General features: G+C 47.4%; 8 protein-coding genes across 8 annotated transcripts; 3 read left to right on the top strand and 5 right to left on the bottom strand.

Moving 5' to 3' along the window:
- Positions 1–251: 251 nt before the first annotated feature.
- Positions 252–3079, bottom strand: DFJ58DRAFT_402804 (uncharacterized protein; the record flags this gene model as incomplete). The annotated part of the gene is made up of 8 exons (XM_041380229.1): positions 252–501; positions 554–596; positions 654–1409; positions 1468–1897; positions 1947–2273; positions 2320–2630; positions 2694–2819; positions 2874–3079. Coding segments are annotated over 8 exons (2347 nt in total), but the record flags the coding sequence as incomplete, so codon positions are not given.
- Positions 3080–3763: 684 nt separating this feature from the next.
- On the top strand, positions 3764–5624 carry DFJ58DRAFT_884559 (uncharacterized protein; the record flags this gene model as incomplete). The annotated part of the gene is made up of 9 exons (XM_041394612.1): positions 3764–3788; positions 3841–3955; positions 4018–4185; positions 4217–4512; positions 4569–4783; positions 4820–4921; positions 4977–5045; positions 5095–5419; positions 5479–5624. 9 exons carry the CDS (start codon positions 3764–3766, stop codon positions 5622–5624), a joined length of 1461 nt encoding a protein of 486 aa, XP_041243478.1.
- Positions 5625–5891: 267 nt separating this feature from the next.
- Positions 5892–7202, top strand: DFJ58DRAFT_746062 (uncharacterized protein; the record flags this gene model as incomplete). Its single annotated transcript, XM_041387436.1, has 3 exons — positions 5892–5996; positions 6054–6179; positions 6229–7202. The coding sequence occupies exon 3, from the start codon at positions 6348–6350 to the stop codon at positions 7200–7202; it is 855 nt and encodes a 284-aa protein (XP_041243477.1). The 5' UTR covers positions 5892–5996; positions 6054–6179; positions 6229–6347.
- Positions 7203–7216: 14 nt separating this feature from the next.
- DFJ58DRAFT_703820 (amino acid/polyamine transporter I) lies at positions 7217–9412 on the bottom strand (the record flags this gene model as incomplete). The annotated part of the gene is made up of 9 exons (XM_041383661.1): positions 7217–7629; positions 7680–7710; positions 7764–7811; positions 7862–8007; positions 8057–8260; positions 8377–8788; positions 8839–8914; positions 8969–9118; positions 9181–9412. 9 exons carry the CDS (start codon positions 9410–9412, stop codon positions 7447–7449), a joined length of 1482 nt encoding a protein of 493 aa, XP_041243476.1. The 3' UTR covers positions 7217–7446.
- A 949-nt stretch (positions 9413–10361) lies between these two features.
- Positions 10362–11523, top strand: DFJ58DRAFT_402749 (uncharacterized protein). The gene is made up of 2 exons (XM_041380228.1): positions 10362–10395; positions 10445–11523. The coding sequence occupies exon 2, from the start codon at positions 10572–10574 to the stop codon at positions 11466–11468; it is 897 nt and encodes a 298-aa protein (XP_041243475.1). The 5' UTR covers positions 10362–10395; positions 10445–10571; the 3' UTR covers positions 11469–11523.
- A 526-nt stretch (positions 11524–12049) lies between these two features.
- Positions 12050–13789, bottom strand: DFJ58DRAFT_790622 (uncharacterized protein). Its single transcript, XM_041390276.1, has 5 exons — positions 13125–13789; positions 12866–13069; positions 12693–12814; positions 12546–12638; positions 12050–12496 (listed from the first exon to the last, which is right to left on the bottom strand). The coding sequence occupies exons 1-5, from the start codon at positions 13345–13347 to the stop codon at positions 12299–12301; spliced, it is 840 nt and encodes a 279-aa protein (XP_041243474.1). The 5' UTR covers positions 13348–13789; the 3' UTR covers positions 12050–12298.
- On the bottom strand, positions 13489–14343 carry DFJ58DRAFT_402608 (uncharacterized protein). Its single transcript, XM_041380227.1, has 2 exons — positions 13902–14343; positions 13489–13846 (listed from the first exon to the last, which is right to left on the bottom strand). Exons 1-2 carry the CDS (start codon positions 14115–14117, stop codon positions 13631–13633), a joined length of 432 nt encoding a protein of 143 aa, XP_041243473.1. The 5' UTR covers positions 14118–14343; the 3' UTR covers positions 13489–13630.
- Positions 14344–14395: 52 nt separating this feature from the next.
- On the bottom strand, positions 14396–15640 carry DFJ58DRAFT_790616 (casein kinase II, regulatory subunit). Its single transcript, XM_041390275.1, is given in 6 exon segments — positions 14396–14482; positions 14532–14998; positions 15046–15155; positions 15210–15358; positions 15456–15458; positions 15472–15640. 6 exon segments carry the CDS (start codon positions 15525–15527, stop codon positions 14443–14445), a joined length of 825 nt encoding a protein of 274 aa, XP_041243472.1. The 5' UTR covers positions 15528–15640; the 3' UTR covers positions 14396–14442.
- Between the last annotated feature and the right edge of the window lie 109 nt (positions 15641–15749).

Raw genomic sequence — 15749 nt, 5'->3', positions numbered from 1 at the left:
CAGGAGCTGAAAATCTTTACGGACTTGATGGGAAAGTCAGTTTGCAGAGAGTGTTATCACATTCATCCTGAGTGAGTAGAAAAGGTGGTGTACATGTGCAAGTGTTATAAGTCTCGAGCAAGCTTCGAGTCATTAAATATATTGCATCGCCACAGTGGCGGAACCGTCGAGGTCGAGGCTCGGGGGTAATAAATTATGGAAAGCAGGACAGCCGTGCTCATTTTTGCATGTCACACATCCCTATTGGGCAATAGAACTTCGAACACCCTTAAGATACAATTCCAGTGCTGTACCCTAGAGCGTTAACATTGTCGGCATACAATAATACTAAGGTCTTATACCAAGAAATCTGTCTAATCGTTCTGCTCTAAACTGACAAATGGCTTCAATCCAAATCCTGGCCATCTGCAGTAAAGGTTACAAGAATGCTTGCGCTCGAACTCATCCACTATGCCCTCAATATTCCCGCCCCCAAAGACGTCATCTCCGTCATTTACGGACCTGTCCAAGAAAAAGGTCATCGAAATGAACGAATAGTATATGAAACACGGACGGATGAGTCAAGATCTGAGGGTCTGTTAGAAGTGTCAAACTCCCTAAATTTGTGTCAGTCTTGGTGAAATGGGGTGTTAAGGAGTGCGCATGGTAAATACCTTGATAATCCGAAACAAACGCCAAACCTTCAGTCTGCACATATTGAATATGCTGTGTGAATGCAAGGAAAACGGCTAGATCATAGCCATATTGATCCTCATCGAGAGAAGGCACGTAGTCCATGTTGTGAATGAACTTGGTAAACTCCTGGTTGTCGTCAAACACGATGCGCTCTTCGAGGAGATAGACAGCCGAAACTGTTCCTGCCTTTGTGTTTGATTTATCTCCTGGTTTTGAGCTGGCACTGCGCTGTCCATACCCCAAAGCAACACCAGCATCGACGAAACGCACACGAGGAATCTCAAAGGGCGGAGGTGTTGGTGAAGTGCTGATATGGTGGTCAATGTAATCATAAGTGTAGTTGAGGAGCGACTTTGCCCAGTACATGACGATACTTTCTTTCAGGACATGTTTCAGCTCGTCCACTGACGAATATCGCACGATCTTGAGTGATGCGGCAGCCTGACTCGTTGGCGGGACCCTATAAAATGGTCGTTTAACAACCACGTCATGCTGAGAGCGTGATCCAAGACCGCTAGAAACAATGGGGGATAGAGTGAGCCACCCAGGATGAGCTGTTTTGAAAGCGCCAATTCCTATCATACTGTGGAGGGGAATATCAATCGTGAGTTGGCCGATATGCGAGTCTGAAATGTCAAGTTCAAATGTGCGGTATTTCGGTGTCTTCAGAATTTCAGTGAGCGAACGGGTTGGAATTGGATAATATTCGATATCTTCGTGGTGGCGGTCGAAGACTGTCAAGTTGTTATGAAGTTCATGTGTTGAAAACAACAGTGAATCGCTCACCCTTACTCGATACATTTAGATTTGCGCTGCCTCCATACTTCAATGCCTCTCTCATAGAGTCACGACCAGGGAGGCAAAGTGCATCCAAACCTTTGGACAATAACGGTGCGGCTGCGGCCTTCTTGCGAGGAGGCGATACGGCGCTTGAGCGAGAATCACTCTCTGCTCGAACATGTGTCCGCTTGGCTGAGAGAGAAGGTGCCCGACGATCCTGTGCTAAGTCCGTCCCAGACTTCGTGCTGCTGGTACCTTCCCAGTCATTTGAGTTTGCACCTTCCAGCTCATTCCCATCCTCAAAGTCCTCGATAGTGCTCCCGTTATCGAAATCATTGATACCGGCGTTCCCGTCATCGAAGTCGTTGATACCGGTGTTCCCGTCATCGAAGTCATTGACACTGTTCCCGTCATTGTGAGTCACAGACTGACGATGACGATACTGATAGTAGTTAGTAGTTAGTATGAGTCATTAAGAAGCCGTTACTTACCTCTTCAATGCTCTCTAGCCATTCCTCGTACTCACCCCACTGCACCGCCGGTACAATGACTGACAATGGAAACTGCTTGGATTTAAATGTGGGCGCTTTTTGCCCACGTCGAGAAGGGACTAAACATTGGGAGAAAAAGTAAGGGACGTTAGGCTGGTGGGTAGAGAGATCAACCCAAGCGGCATCCCAGACAGTGAACTCGTTGGTGCGCCATGGAAACCCATTTCCAAAAACAAAGAGTTTGGGAGTGACCGTGTCGTATGCAAGGGCGATGAGTCCAGGTGCGTCAATCCGGGCATCAATGTCCTTCTTGCCTTCACAGATGTTCTGCAAGGAATTCAGATCAGGATTACAGAAAAGCCAACAAACAAACCCCAATGTTTATGCCGCGCCCGGCTTTCCTCTGTGAGTTCCCCTCACGGACTGCTGAAATCTCCAAGGTGATAGTTTCCGCTGGAGGTGGAGCATACGAAAGCTTTGCCCACCGTTCACGCTCTGAGTTATATTGTGCATGGTGGAGAGAGTATCCTGCAGCGCCAGCAACCCTGTGCTGGCCCATGCTCTGTGAATGTTGCCAGGATAATGGCACCAGGATCTCTGGTCCTGGCGCGCTAGTCTGACTGATGCCACTGCCTGACGGTTGAGAGAGTGCCAGTGGAACCACAGGGGGTGGATATATTGTAGCTAGTAAACAAGTCAATGTAAGTCAAATGGTTCTGAATGAGCACTATCCAACAAAAAACTCACATTTCCTCTGCGCGTCATTCACGCTTTGACATATGATTTGAGGATCCGGAAGACGACTCATACCAAGCCTCTGCATGCTCTGGGAAGCGGGCCTCTGCATGCTCTGGGTAAGTGGTGCACGCTGACCTGAGACGTTTGAATAAATTTAATGTCATAATTAGTCAGTGTTGTACTACTCACCTGAAGGTCGGACTGATGATGAAATCTTCTGCCGATATCCTACGTAACATGTTTCACACACGAAGCGACCTGGCTGGCCAACAATCATGTTAGCGACATAATGACATGGGTCATTCTTGACTATGCGCCGACGGCAAGCTGGTCTATCGCAGATATGGTCTTCTTGGGCAACAGCGTCCTCTGTGAATTGGGAGACAAGTTCCATGGTAAGGATCTAAGCGGTTGACTTGGATGGCACCAACTTACAGATACTTTATACTTCTAGTCCGTCTCCAATTCGTTGCGTGCATGTTTGACTTACTGGTATGTACCCTCTACTCTCCTATTTGATTCGTTGTGTGCATGTTTGATCTGCAGGATTTATTGCCAATTAGGGGAGTGGGCAATCCAGCAGTGCGCCGCAGTGGCACCTGAGCATCTGACTGGTCTGGTAACTGTCCTGCAGGATATGTTACGGTGGATTCATCCTGGAGAACAGGTATGTCACTCAGCTACTACCTTCGTCCCGCAGTTCACGATTCTGACTTGGAACGGCCCGAGTCAGGGTCCTGCAGGATTCATTTCCGATGCAATCACCACATAATGGCCTCCTTGGAAATTCACTCGTTATCTCCTGCAGGCTGCCTGCGTCCATCCCTGAGTCAGCTGAGCATCTATTGGACTGAAACTCTCTGAAACTCTGCGTGAGTCGCCCGAGTAACTCCATTTGTTTCTTCTCGTTCTTCATAATACTTATCTATCGGACAGAAACTCTGCCTGAGTCGCCCGAGTCATGGTAACTCATTCGTTTTTATCCGAGACTCTATCCGACTCGGAATCGCACAATCCTGGTGCACTTAAAGAGCCTCAATGCTATGGAACTCACTTGTCTACACTCTGAACATCCTTGCATGCCTAACCAATGGAAGCCGACTCGTACGTGGACTTTTTTTCAATGATGTCAGTCTAACTAACATTGTGCTGGTAGCACCTCTTGAGGAAATTACACCTCACATCCTGCGCTTGTGGAAAGCCCGTCAGACTGACAAGATGATCGTTGAAAACTTGCGGAAGGTTATTGATACATCCCGCTATGGAATAGGGTCAGTTGAGTATTACTAATTGTTATTGTGTCCTGACAGTCTGTGCGCACAGTATTACAAAGTTCAAGGAGATACGTAATGCGATGGGTCCTTCAGCGTACTCGGCAGCAGAACCACTCTATCGAGTCCATCCGTGACACTATGGTGGACCTCCGCGAGGCGTATCCAAATGCCGGTGCACGAGAAATGGTTTCACTTCTCTTTCACGAGAAGGATATGAGTGTATCACGGTATTTGATTTGTTTCTTAACTGACCTGCAGTGAATTTGACCAGAAAATCACAGGAACGTGGTCATTTTCATACTTTGCTGCATATGAGGTGGGCCTAGTGCGTCAGAGGAAAGCCCGTCGGCTTCAGCGCAGGCGATTCTGGGCTGCTGGTGTGAACGACCTGTTCGCTGTCGATCAGCATGACAAATGGCTTCGGTTTGGTCTTGGACTCCACACGGGAATAGAGCCGTTCTCCAGCCGTATTATGTGGATACAGGTTTGGCACTCGAACCGCAACCCTCAACTGATACTCTCGTACTATCTCAACACGATCGAAAAGCTAGGTCGTAAGTTTATTTAAACTGATACCCATTGTGCCATTTCACTCAGCGGTTTATGACAGACATTCCGATGATCACGCAAAGCGACCCAGGATCCGAGAATTACGGAATCGCTAATGTGCACACAATGCTGCGCCAAATGTATGATTTATCGCTGCATGGCACATTGCAACACCGGTGGATGCGCACCAAAAAGAACGTTATGCCCGAAATTGCCTGGTCCCAGTTGCGCCGGCGTTTTACTCCTGGTTTTGAATCACTATTGGACGAAGGCGTGGTGAGCGGTTGGTATGACATTGACAATGTGCTTCAGGTCATGGTGTTTAGATGGGTGTTCGTCCCATGGCTGCAGTGTGAACTAGACAGGTACCAAGACCGTGTCAACAACACCGCAAAGAGACAGGACCGTAACAAGGTATTTTTTTTGGCGTGCCGTTCATGCACACCACCCTCACATTCCAAATGACTAGGTTCTACCTCATGGTGTGCCGAACCTAATCTATGACTCCCCTGAAGACTTTGGGGCAATGGATTTTAAGGTGAGTTTCATTCTTCCTATTAACACATCCTCATACTAATACACACTAGGTAACCGTTGATCAGGACAGCATAGATCATGTACGACGCACATATATCAAATCCGATCATCCCGTATTCGACTTGGTGCCTCAACCCCTCGATCATTATATTCAACATCATTATGATGACCTTGGTCGGCCTCCAGTCACCCGCCAATCAGCTTGGCGCATCTACTTAGATTTGCTTCAGTCTATCCAACTTGCCGAACAGGTGCCACCGCCAATAGTTTATGGTGATTTTGACGAAGACAACTTGCCGCTCCTTGAACATCAGAGGGAGTTGTTGTGTGCTGATGACACTTACATGGGTGGTGTACATGGAGGACTAGGTCTTGGTATGTCTTTGCATGGTACGCCCGAACGAGCCTTTTCTAATTGATCTGTTTCCAACTAGACGCATCTGACCATCGCCGATTGGATTCACTCATAGAGGAGGATGAACCGGATGCATCTTTACTACCTAATGAACAAGTTACTGAAGAGGATGGTTTATTTGCTTGGTTTTCCGATGAGGAGGAGGATGAAACACACGAGTGGTAGTTATTGTAGCAATGACAGTCTATTATCAATTTATCTTGCACGCAGCACTACACTAGCTCCACCACGATACATATATTATTCAAACGAAGCCCTCGCGGTGCACGGAGTCCCAATCTCGCACCTACCCGCTATGGTAATTGTCACAGTGACAAGGTGAGCACGGCTGTCCTGCTTTCCATAATAAATTGGGTAACCGGCGGGTAACTATGTACCTACAGGCTCTGGGCCGGAAGCGTACATACCCTTCCTTGGAAAGTATTTGTTCCCCTCAATCTTTCAGTACAAGAATGGGAATTTTACCTCATCTCGAGTCTCTGTCTCTTGATCTCCAGGAGGGCCGGACTCTGCGAGAGTCCCGCAGGCTGTGCACAACTGAGTCAAATACATGAGAAATAGTGTTAGCGGAAGCAAACGGCAACACAAGCTCACACAGAAATGTTCTCACGCCATCTTCAATCAAAGCCGAGACCGACAAGTGGCCGCGCCCGTACCCTTAGGCTCGTGCACGTTATACGTCGCAATATATAGCACCCTGTCACTTCACCTGGTGTATAGGTAACTGTGCGTCCGTTCTCATACGATGAGCCATGTTGACGATGACTAGATTTTCAAAAACCAATCGGTCCGACATCGAGTTCACAAGCCGAAGCACACCCTATCAAAGCCGTCATTAGGAGAACAAAATATCTTCGCCAGCAACTCACCCAAAAGAAGGTCGCAATCATGAACCTGCACGAGGAGCTTGTATCCGATCTGTGCCGCTTGCCAACTGAAGTCCTATGTCATATTTTTATTCACTGTCTTCCCCAAACTGGCTACATGTTACCCAACTCAAAATCACCTCCTATGTTGCTCACCAGAATATGCCGACGCTGGAGGGAGATTACTACGGACATGCCCTCCTTGTGGTGCAGACTGTCCATGGATATCAACCACGCTACTAGCAGAAACTGGCGGCAGGCTGTCTTCTGCTATGACTCATGGTTCAAGCGAACACGAGGACGTCCGCTTTCCTTGGAAATCATGTGCATCAAAAATGACACCACCGACCTACGAACCCTTTTTCAACCTTACGTCTCCCAGATTTCCTCTCTCAAAATCACGTTTGACAAGGCTGTCGCACCTGAAATCTTGCTAAACGGCCTCCCGGCACTTCAGGAGCTTCGAGTTGACATAAGTCGCGATGTTGTCGTGAAAGATCGTGATACACTATCATGTATATTACCACCCATCTCGCGACTCTTCACTCTCCGTGGTCTCAAGTTGGAAACGCTGTCCCCCTACGACATCGAGCGTTTCTCTCGCCTCAACCCAGTATGGCCCTTGACAAATGTCAATCTCGATATATGCAACCCGCCCACCATCATTGACTTGCTCCGACTATTTCCCAACCTTTCCTCATTAAAAATCTTTATGTTCTCTGGCGGTGGATCGTCCTTTGAGCCGTCTACCTCACTCCACCATTCAATTTTTTTTCATTGCAATCGTTGTCACGAATATCGTATATTCAGTACGAGACAAATTAGTTCACTTGTTCGATGCACTCACGCTCCCCAATTTGCGCGTGCTTCACGTTGAGGGTAGATCCTGGCCTCATGTTGAAGATTTTATTTTGCAGTATGGTAAGTAAATAAACAGCGCTGGATGTTGAGCTGTGTCTCCGTTTTGGTCATGCTAACGGGATACATGACTAGTCACGATGACACGAGTCTAGTGGAAATGCCGTTTGCGCCGGGAACCACACACTTGTACGATACTGATACAAGGATCGCGAGCATTGGTGTTACACTATAAGGAGTATTACTACAATTATTCAAGGCTATCAAGTACTAGTAATGAGTGGTTGTTGCTCTCCGTTATCAATGTCCGCAACCGAAGGGTTGTATTTGCGTGTCAACCGTGCGGTCAACGCGCCGCCCTCCAATTGTTCTACCTCCTCCACGATGGCATACCCCCCTAGCCATGGCAAGACAATAATCCACAGCCAGTAATAGAATCCACACAACTGTAAAGGATCAGTTTCATGTGGGGTCGCGTTGTAAGTAGTGTACACACCGCAAGGATACCAAGTCCCACCACACAGTAACTGAATGGATGTGCTCAGATGTGAGCCCAAAAATGCAACAACATTGGACTTACGTTGCGTGCCAAAAAGACACGTCGCCATGACCAGTTTCTGGTGGTACCCTTGTCGAATAAATTAGTTCTGCTACAAGACGTTGATTCGGAGATAATACCAGGGCATTATGAGGAGAAATACCGCGCTGAGGAGGTAAAGGGAAACATAAATATTCCTCGCACGATTTTTCGAAGATGCAAGACCAGCAAGCATTCGCCGCTTTCGAAGAAGCCACAATCCTACGGCAGTTGCAGCATTGAACACCTGTGACTTGTTCGTCACATAATACGCGACGGTGAAGTAAAATTCCTACTAAATTCGGATAAGAAGACAAGTCTATCAAGAAGTTAAATGCATCCCGAGCTGGGAGGACAACTATCACAAGGACTGTGAGAAAGTACTTCAGACACACGGGTGCCAATGGTGTGCCGAATGGCTTGGTCGATGCAAAAAATGTTGGATACGGAAGCAGCCCCTGTCGGGCAATTTCACGCAATACACGTGTCTGACCAACGGTCTGGCAGAATGAGTTATCATATCATGACAAGCATTTTCCATTGCGTTGCTCACCACGGCGATCTAGAAATGTATTTTGTGAGTAACTCGAGCACGTGAAATACAAAGATCACACACGATGTTTCCGAAGCAACTTAAAGCAACCATGATAGGCAGGGTTTTGGCTGCAAAGCCCTCTCCGAATACACGTTGGAAAAATAAAGCCGCGATGAGTTGTCCAGAATTGCTTATTTCGTCCTTTGGCACTGCTGCCACGTAAGCGACATTGACAAAGAAAAAAAGACATGCGAGTAAAAACAGCGATAGTAAGCCGGCTTTGCGTACTGTGCGGACGGGATCACGCGTGTGGACTTCTCCGATGACATTAAATGCGTTGTGCCAACCAGAGAATGCAAAATTAGTCTTGACTAGGGCAGTAGCCAAAGAATTTGGATTGCTTGTACTACCGCTGAAAGGGGACCGAAAATTGGCAAACGGATCGCGGATGTGAGTGAAACCACCAAGTACGAGGGCGCCCGTGCAGACCAAGCTAAAAGGACAGTCAGTCAGTAGATAACGGATGGTGAAGGGTGTGCTCACAAGACAAGAGAAAGGACCTTTAACACAGTAAGAAAGTTCACGGCTCTTAAAGACCATTTCGTTGACAGAGCGACGACTGCGTGGTCATGTTCCAGATTACACCTTAGCGCAAGAGATATGAGAAACTCACAAGCCATGCCAACGGCACAGACTGCTACAGCAATAATGGTTTGCCTTGCGGGAGTGATAGGGACATCGAAAATTGTAAGTGCATATTGCGCAAATACAATGGAATTTGTTGCGCTAAAACTGATCAGCATAGGAGCGATCCCATGAATATCTCATTCGACATGCAAAACGCAGCACGCACGACAGAAGGACTGAAGTTACAGCAAACATGACTGGGACCAGAAAACTGTGGACGAGGATATGCCTGCTCCAAGTACACAACTTCTGCCCCGGATCTCTTTGGGAACATACTCGCGTATTCACTGTAGACCATGAGACCTCCAAGTGCAAACAATGGAGCCAATAGCCAGAAGACGAAGAACAGGCCGACCGAGCCAACAGAATTCAGTATGACGCCCGGGACAGAATATATTCCTGCGCCGAGCATTTGTCCAAGATTGAGCATAATAGAGGACAGTAGTGTAACCTTGTAACCCAAGGGATTGCTCTGCAGACGACGTGAGTATTTATCGGATACAGGTGAATTGTCGTTACTTTCTCTATTGGCGCTCCCGCTGCCAGTGCTGACACAGTGTTTCCTTCATCTTGGGCATCCTCGCTTTGGGCCAGGACTTCAGAGTCCAGGACGTCGTCGATGTTGGTCATGAGACTACTGACGGTGGGTTGATAGGACTACTAGTACTCAGAGCTGTATCATATATTCAAACACCCACAAGATTCGGGGCGCCAGGTAGCCATCGACTACTATTATGGCGCAATCACCGGCAGTGTCCTCGCGCAGCACGTTGTGAGACAAACCTCAATGCAGTTGATGCAGCACCTGTAGTACTTACGGTAGCTGGCAGTTTGAGTTATAAAACCGAGGGAGTTTTGAAGAACTTCTGCCAACTAGTAGTACAACGTAATAAGTACTGGGTGTATTCGGAAGGCTGAGCGCTGAGCGCTGAACGTTGGACATTGGACGTTGAACTGGTTGAACTTCTATAAGCAGTCGCTTATTTTTAGTGCCACCAGGTTACTTGAAAATTTCCTTATGTAACGAGTTGCAACGTCGATTTGTTCTCTCTCAGATCTCACCATTTGAACTCATTGCATGCATGTTTGTCGCAGCTGGACTTTGTCAATTTCTACTGAGTCCGAGCGATAGACATAAAGAATTGCTTGGATTTATAAGTTAGATGGTACACACTTCACAACACAGTAAGTCGAACAAATGCACATAACCAGAACAGACTCGGATAAATGATGAGTACAGAAAGTGTTGCTGGCGGAAGCAAACGACAACGCCCAACTTCAAGCTCATGCAGAAATGTTCCCACGCATCTTCGAAGTTTCCTTTCTCAGAGACTCTGACCAACGAGTACCCTTAGGCTCGTGCACGTCGTACGTCGCAACATATAGCACCCCGTTACTCCAGCTGGTGTATAGGTAACTGTGCGTTTGTTCCCATATGATGAACCATGTTGACGAAGACCAGATTTCCAAACACCAATCGGTCTGACATCGAGTTCACAAGCCTCACAGTTGAAGCACACCCTATCGGAGCCGTCATTAGAAGAGCAAAATATCTTCGCTAGCAGCTCACCCAAAATAAGGTCGCAATCATGAGACTGCACGAGGTGCTTGTATCCGATCTGTGCCGCTTGCCAACTGAAGTCCTATGTCATATTTTTATTCACTGTCTTCCCCAAGCCGGCTACACGTTACCCAACTCAAAATCACCTCCTATGTTGCTCACCAGAATATGTCGACGCTGGAGGGAGATTGCTACGGACATGCCCTCCTTGTGGTGCAGACTATCCATGGATATCAATCACGCTACTAGCAGAAACTGGCGGCAGGCTGTCTTCTGCTATGACTTATGGTTCAAGCGAACACAAGGACGCCCGCTCTCCTTAGAAATCATGTGCATCAAAAATGACACCACCGACCTACGAACCCTTTTTCAACCTTACGTCTCCCAGATCTCCTCTCTCAAAATCACGTTTGACAAGGCTGTCGCACCTGAAATCTTACTAAACGATCTCCCGGCACTTCAGGAGCTTCGAGTTGACATAAGTCACGATGTTGTCGTGAAAGATCGTAATATACTAGCATGTATTTTACCACCCATCTCGCGACTCTTCACTCTGCGCGGTCTCAAGTTGGAAACACTGTCCCCCTACGACATCGCTCGCCTCAACCCAGCATGGCCCCTGACAAATGTCAATCTCGATATATGCGACCCGTCCACCATCATTGGCTTGCTCCGACTATTTTTCAACCTCTCCTCGTTAAAAATATATATGCTCTTTGACGATGGATCGCCCCTCGAGCCTTTCACCCACTCCACTATCCAATTTTTTTCCATTACATTCGTTGTCACGACTCTCATGCCTTCAGTACGAGACCAATTAGTTCACTTGTTCGATGCACTCACGCTCCCCAATTTGCGCGTGCTTCACGTTGAGGGTAGATCCTGGCCTCGTGTTGAAGATCTTATTTTGCAGTATGGTAAGTAAATGAACACCCGCCCAAGGAGAAGAAGATATGGACAGGAACAAAGTTAGACCGGACGGCCTCAAGTATCATAGTCAAAATGAGAATTCCAGATTCTACGGAGTAGAGAGGGACCTCGGTTCTGTACGGTCCCGATGCTTTGAACAAATTTCACACTCTTTCAGGTCTTTCGTTCATTTGAGACTCTCGACCTCCACTTTTCTGCGCTCTTGCTGCAGCAGCTCCCTCCACCCCTTGTGCACGCAATATTTGTCGTTTCTGCACTCTTGGCCCTGCGATGTGAGATTTCAACAGACTATCGTGAATCACCTCGTATCTATGCTTTCAAAATCTGCCTGGTCGCTTCTGGCCATTAAACTGAAGCGGCGGGCAAAGGTGGATCACGTGAACGTCATTAATATTGTACAGCTGCTGAACAGCATGCCCGGTGATTGCTGACTTGTTTGGATAGTCCACGTGCGCCCCACCTAACCATGTGGCACGGCGCTCGGCGAGTCGGAATGCAGTGAATGAATGCGAAGATCCTGGGAAGGAGAAGGAGAAGAAGAAGGAAAGAAGAAATGATCATAATCGCAGAGTCGGGGACTGAGTGCACACGCACTGAAGGGCAGTGTATTTGATGCGGAAAGCTACTAGTACCAATAGTATAAAGTACAGGACATGACCAAGTCAGGAGTCTTGACCGTAAACAAAAGTGTTCAGTAGACTGCGACCGTCCTTCTCGGAACAAGCTAAAATGGCATCAAGCATGTCATTTTTGTCGTCAGGATGAGCAGCAGCGTTGCCTTGATGCCTGATATGAGCCACCGTACCCCTGGAACTGCATAACATATCAATAGCATCGAGTGATAGCGGCTTCCCAGCCTGCTGAAGATGCTGCAAGGCGTAGGCAACAAATTGCCGGTACTGTCTTGGTACCACGAAGGTCCTCCCACGTTGGGTGTTCCGCGCCAATGGTTTCACGGATAAGTTCTTGCGACTCATCCAAGAGGGCTCGGAGCGCGATGGGATACACAGTCTTCTTCTGTGCCTGAATCAATTAGATGAGAAAAGACAGAACCAATGAGGCATCCTCATACCCGTGTCAAGCGCTTTCGCACAGCTTTCAACTCTGCTTCCTTCTCTGCCAACTGGGCCTTATACATCCTCTTTGTATCCATCAGCTGCGCCTTCTCCTGTTGATCTCGTAGACGCTCTTCGAACATTGTTTCTTGTTCTGCTAACGCCTGGAGGTGCTGTTCTTCGTTGGAGTGGATTGCCGTACTAGTCGCATCCCGAACTTCTGCATCACGCTTGGCCTTATGTTCCACTTCGATTCTACTTGCCTGTGCGTCCCACTCCTCTTTATCTAGAAGAGGTTTGAGCCAAAGGTAAATGGTAGAAAGGTTCTTACAAATACCTTTGAATGCTTGGTCGACTAAAAAGGTGTGTTTCTCGTCCATCTCCCTTATTCGATCAAGAGACCTTTTGTTCAACGCCATAAGATTCTTGAAGTCATTCTCCGCACGTACTACGCGTTCTGGAAATTTTTGAATACGATGGTCTCCATCTGAGGCGGGAATACAGATGGCGGTAAGAGTCCTCTCGCCCAGGGCGTCGGTGACTAAACATACTCAGTGGGCGTTCGCAGTTACTTAGCTCAGGAGGGATGGACTCACAAGGTTCTAGGTTGGAGGCGAAAATTTCCATTGACTCTGGTTTCACGTTCTTCACATGGTGAGATTCAGCGACACGATTCGCTACACTTGTTCTGGCCACCTCTAAAGCCTGGTAAACGGTCATTTGGGGGTCCTGTTTTGTGCTGATGTCTTGTATGTCCTCGCGGTTAGCAAAAGCTGCCTTGATTGTAACCCAGTCTGATGGTAAGTTAGGGCTAGCCATGGTTACTAGTTGTGCTGGTTGTGGAGGACGTAGACTAGGTTGAAGTAGAGACTATGACATGCATCCAACTGGGCCGCATTGGAATACTGGATTTCAAACTCAACGGCTCACCTTATAATCACAAGATATAACATCTATCTCGATTGGAACAGATCGGGGGACAGGCATGTAGCAATTAGTGACCTAGAAAATATATGTAGCCAAGGGCGTCGATTCTCTCTCTTTGCCCTTCGCGGACGATGCCATGTGGTTTTGCTCCTTTGTCATCTCAAGCACCTCCGAGTCAGGGCCAGGAATTTCCATGCCTTCTAATCGTTTGATAGCACCTTGTGCTTGAATTATAAATGCTTCGCGGGCTTGCACTGCCTTCACATATGGTAGTTCGTTCCCGTATGGATGCCTTACCCTTGGCTACTTTCTTAGGCGCAACGGATTGGACAGAGGAAACCGACATGATCGTCACCGTCATTATAATTGTCAAATGTTTCATTATTGTAATCTGCAGTAATACACCAATCAATACAGTTGAACGTATAATTATAGCGGCACAATACCTCGAGCCATTCAAATAACGCACAGAGCGATCTGACATACCCGAGAGAGAATCGTTCCTGAGAAGAATGGCGCAGAAATAGTTGAAGTGTCTGGAGACAAGCAAGAGCCCGGGGGCAAACCATGTAGACGCGGATATCTGGGAAAGTATCGTACCGATCTTCCAATCTTTCGGACGCTGGATGACCTAAGACTCTAGTTGGCTGGAAGTCTTGCATTTTCTCGGTAGCAGTCACTGATGATATTCAAATGGATATGGGAACTCACATTTTTCTTCACCTCTCCAGCATTGCCAGCGCCTCTTTTCAACTTTTCCCTCACCAACAAAGACATTGTAATTATCATTGCCATCGTCGTCGTCATCGTCTTCTTTTGGAGGAGAGGAAGAACAGTGCAGATCGGTTTTCCGTCTCTTGTTCGTTTTTATTTGCGAGAACTCTCGATGGAGGTTTGCTGACGCTACTTAGAACGTGGATTCCGACATAGCGAGCCCAATGTACTGATAAGATATTATCGCGATTCAAAAAAAGTAAAATAAATAATTTAACTGAGGTCCTCGAGCGCTTCGAGACGTGCTATTTGCCTGCGCATTACACATGAGAAAGGTCTTTAGAAACGAAAAACCAACTCACCTATCACGAACAGCCTCTTGCCATCTCTGCAACTTTGCAGTCTCGTTCAGCTGAAACCCATATATCCTTGGTCGATATCTTTCTGCTTTCAACGCGACACTCGCAGTGCTGCCTGTCTCTCCAACACCCTCAGAAATTTCAGGTTCTTCCTTGACTCTCCTACTTTTTCTGCTGGAATCGTTTTCAATACTACGGGAGGTTGGAGTAGGATCAACAGGGCCGGATTTCGGCGGGAGAAGACCTGGGTACACGAGGAACAACAGGTGAGGGAAGGACGTGCCAAAGTAAGCGCCATCAATGGAGCCATGGCGCGACGACTTGGGAGAGTAGACGTCTTCGCATCGACCGCAATACAACTTCACTGATTTTTCATAGGGTGTATCGCTGAGGCCCACCGGAAGTAGTGGCTGAGATTGACAGAGTACTCGCGGACACCGACCAAAATCCACTCGTTTGAATTTCTCAAGCTGAAAGGACGTGAGGAACCTTAGCGGTAATAGCAGACAGACGTTACCATTTTAGCAAGTCCGCGGGCGGTAACAATCCATCGAGCATGGATTAGACCATACAACAAACGGGCCTGGACATCGAGTGCACCACGTAGCTCGTCTTGTATATCATCGTCTGGGAATCGATAGCTCTCAGTCACAACATAACAAGGTGGCTTTCAAGATGTACCAAGATTATCCGTGATTAAATCGAGCGCTTGGGCATAGTTTGAAACTTCGTTGTTGAGGCCAGTGAGATTGAATCTATCTAGGATATAGTCCTCTTCGACTTCACAGAAATATTCGTTTCCCTTGGATGAAAGGAACCAAGAGATCCACTTCAACTGTGTTTAGAATGCAACATGTCCGTCATGACGGCTTTCTCACCGAACTGGAAACCGATGACAGCACAGCTTCAGTTGGGCGTGACGACTGGGAAATAAAGGACTTACTTGGAGTATTCAGAATCTGAGCCCGTGGAAATGTCGTCCACTGCACGTCCAAGCATTGTATCAGCTATGCAGTCAAAAATATTCCTTCAGTGGGGAACTGACTGGCAATATAAAGTAGTAGATGTCAGCGGAACCATGATGCGATTCGAATTTCCAAGAGACAAAACCACCCAGCATCCGCATAAGGAAGAAATTTCTCGCATCACTTTGAACACGGACGAGGTCTCGACGTTGCCTCCTGCAAATCTCTAACAGCCTGCCAATGGGCTCAACTTGAA

The sequence above is a fragment of the Suillus subalutaceus genome (genome assembly GCF_016647625.1).
Source record: "Suillus subalutaceus strain FC151 chromosome Unknown DFJ58scaffold_59, whole genome shotgun sequence".
Taxonomy (NCBI): Eukaryota; Fungi; Basidiomycota; class Agaricomycetes; order Boletales; family Suillaceae; genus Suillus; species Suillus subalutaceus.
The sequence above is the reverse complement of the archived record's forward strand: the minus strand, read 5'-3'. Positions and strand labels throughout refer to the sequence as shown.